General features: G+C 39.5%; 1 protein-coding gene across 1 annotated transcript; it reads left to right on the top strand.

Annotated features, from left to right (window-relative positions):
* Nucleotides 1–626: 626 nt before the first annotated feature.
* On the top strand, nucleotides 627–1,673 carry CCDC166 (coiled-coil domain containing 166). Its single transcript, XM_075086256.1, has one exon. The coding sequence runs from the start codon at nucleotides 627–629 to the stop codon at nucleotides 1,605–1,607; it is 981 nt and encodes a 326-aa protein (XP_074942357.1). The 3' UTR covers nucleotides 1,608–1,673.
* The last annotated feature ends 635 nt before the right edge of the window (nucleotides 1,674–2,308 follow it).

Genomic DNA, 2,308 nt, shown 5'->3' with positions numbered 1-2,308 from the left:
GCCTCTTTAAAACAAATACGGGAATCTAATTTTGATGGAGGACCAGGGCTTAATCTGTACTACTGTCTATAGCATTTTCTACATGTAGCTTCCAGTCCAGTATGACGACTTGGTAGTTATATTTTAGAATTTGTTTTCTGATTTTGTAAGTTTCAGGCGTGCCTCTATTAGCACTTCAGTACTCACTTGCTGCTGAAGTTTTATGGACAAAATCTACTGCCTACAGAAACACAGTACACAATGTACAGCCATAATAATTTGCCAGTGGAATTTGACTTTGTACTGCAAACTACAGAAAAAACACAACATTATATGACACAAAGGAAATCTTAAAAGGACGTGTATTTTTAGATTAGCAGAACTACCTCTTCTCAGTTAACTAGGAATGTAAAAACGCACATACACGTACGTGCATGTGTGCTTCAACTCAAGACACAGGCCAGACATGAAACATTTTAGGTCAGACATTTTAGCTGCCAGAATAATCAGTTGAAAACGTAAGAACATAAGAGGGCATGACTGGGGAAAAAAGCAACAGACCTACATGTGGCATAAATGCTCGCTTAGAATTAGTAATTTTTCATTCTGTTACAGTTTCCCAGAGTTGGATACCCCCAGTGTGGAATATGGCACCCAAGGCAAAGCAGATGAAACAAGACGCTGTGCGTGCTGGGAAAAATAAGCCAGGAGTAGGAACCAAGAATGGAGATACCTCCAAAGGAATAAATGACATTGAAATACTTGTCAAAGAGAGGAAATTGTACTTGCAGAAAGAATGCAAGATTCTCACTGAACAAATGAACGCATACATGGGAAGAATGGAGCACTTCCTCCAGGAAAATAAATTCCTAGAAAAGGAAGCCCAACAGAATCAGGAAGAGAACAACGCTTACCTCTCTTACATAACAAAACACAGCCAGAAGTGCCAGAATCTGATAATAACATTAAATGATCAGAATCACACTGATCTGTCTCAAGTCTGGATGCAGAAAGAGAAGCTAATCTCAGAGTATACAGAAAAAGAGAAGGAGGTAAGGAGCGCTCTGATAAATATGGAGACAAAGTACTCTCTTATGAACAAGGAGGTTGAAGACCTGCAGCCTTTCAAAGATCCATCTGTTCAGCTGGAACAGACGAAAAAGATTAAAGAGCTGGAGAAGGAATTGTTGGCCACAAAGATACAACATTCAGATGAAATGCACAAAATCAAGAGCAGATTTTTGCAGGCCAAGGCTGACTGTGAGACAGACTTTCATCAGAAGATCCAGGTTCTCACAAAGAGAGCAGAAGAAGGAGCGATACAGTCTCTAATTCAGTATATCAAACAAGTAAAAGCAGAGAATTGGCATCTGCGCCAGGAATTGCTCAGACTCATCCAATACTCAAAAGTCCTTAAAGAAACCAAAGTTCAACTGAGAGAACAGCAGCAGCAGCTTCTTCGGGAGAACCGATACACTCAGGACATGGCACATATGCGCCACTGGTTACACCAGCATGAGACACACAATGCAAATGGTGAAACCCACAGGTCTCATAACCTGTTCAGATGTGTCCCTCAACCTAAAAAAACACTCCTCCACTCCTCACTCATGCCAATGTATCAGTAGACATAGCTGGACTGTCAGCCGTTGCCACTGTTAGTTAGGTAACAGAGTATACAGAAGTTAATGTTCTGTGGGTGAATGCAAGGATTGATTTACATAGCTCATGCTCAGCATGCAATCCAGGCAACAGATCTTAAAAGTAACCTCAGCTTTAACTTTCATGACATCTGAAACTGTAATTCCTTCACATCCCAGAATAAACAATGACATTTCCTCTTTCAGATCAGACTTTGATGTTTCATTAATCAGTAATTTTCCATGGGCAAATTATATTCTTTGACCTAGTGAGCCAATCTCTCTGTTACTTTTCACCGCAAACTGTATCTACTGATACCACAGTATGAACCAATGTAGGCCACCTCTTACTTTCAGCAATGTTAATTTTCCAAATTCTTCTAATGGCAAAGACTTGACTTTACCTTCTGATAGTCTCCAACAGAGATAAAATAAATATGCAAGCAACCAAACCCTTTAAACAATATCAGCAGTTGAGGTATTTGACCCTTGATCCTAACTATCAATTAAATATATTCACTGAATACATTAATAGCAATTTTTACTTTCTTCTCATTCTTTTCCTGCTTTAGCATTTCCCTTGAGAAGCAAGAGGTAGAGTTCTGTTTCTAATAGACTGCAGCTACATTCACTTTCCAAGTTGAACACTTCTGGATTTCGAATACTTCATCAACAGTGACACCAGGGGT

Source organism: Phalacrocorax aristotelis, chromosome 2 (genome assembly GCF_949628215.1).
Source record: "Phalacrocorax aristotelis chromosome 2, bGulAri2.1, whole genome shotgun sequence".
Classification (NCBI taxonomy): domain Eukaryota; kingdom Metazoa; phylum Chordata; class Aves; order Suliformes; family Phalacrocoracidae; genus Phalacrocorax; species Phalacrocorax aristotelis.
Note: the sequence above shows the minus strand (reverse complement) of the source record. Positions and strands in the feature narration are given on the sequence as shown.

What these genes read in the sequence shown, in the direction of transcription:
- CCDC166 (XM_075086256.1), top strand. Translation starts at nt 627, where the DNA reads ATGGCACCCAAGGCAAAGCAGATGAAACAAGACGCTGTGCGTGCTGGG.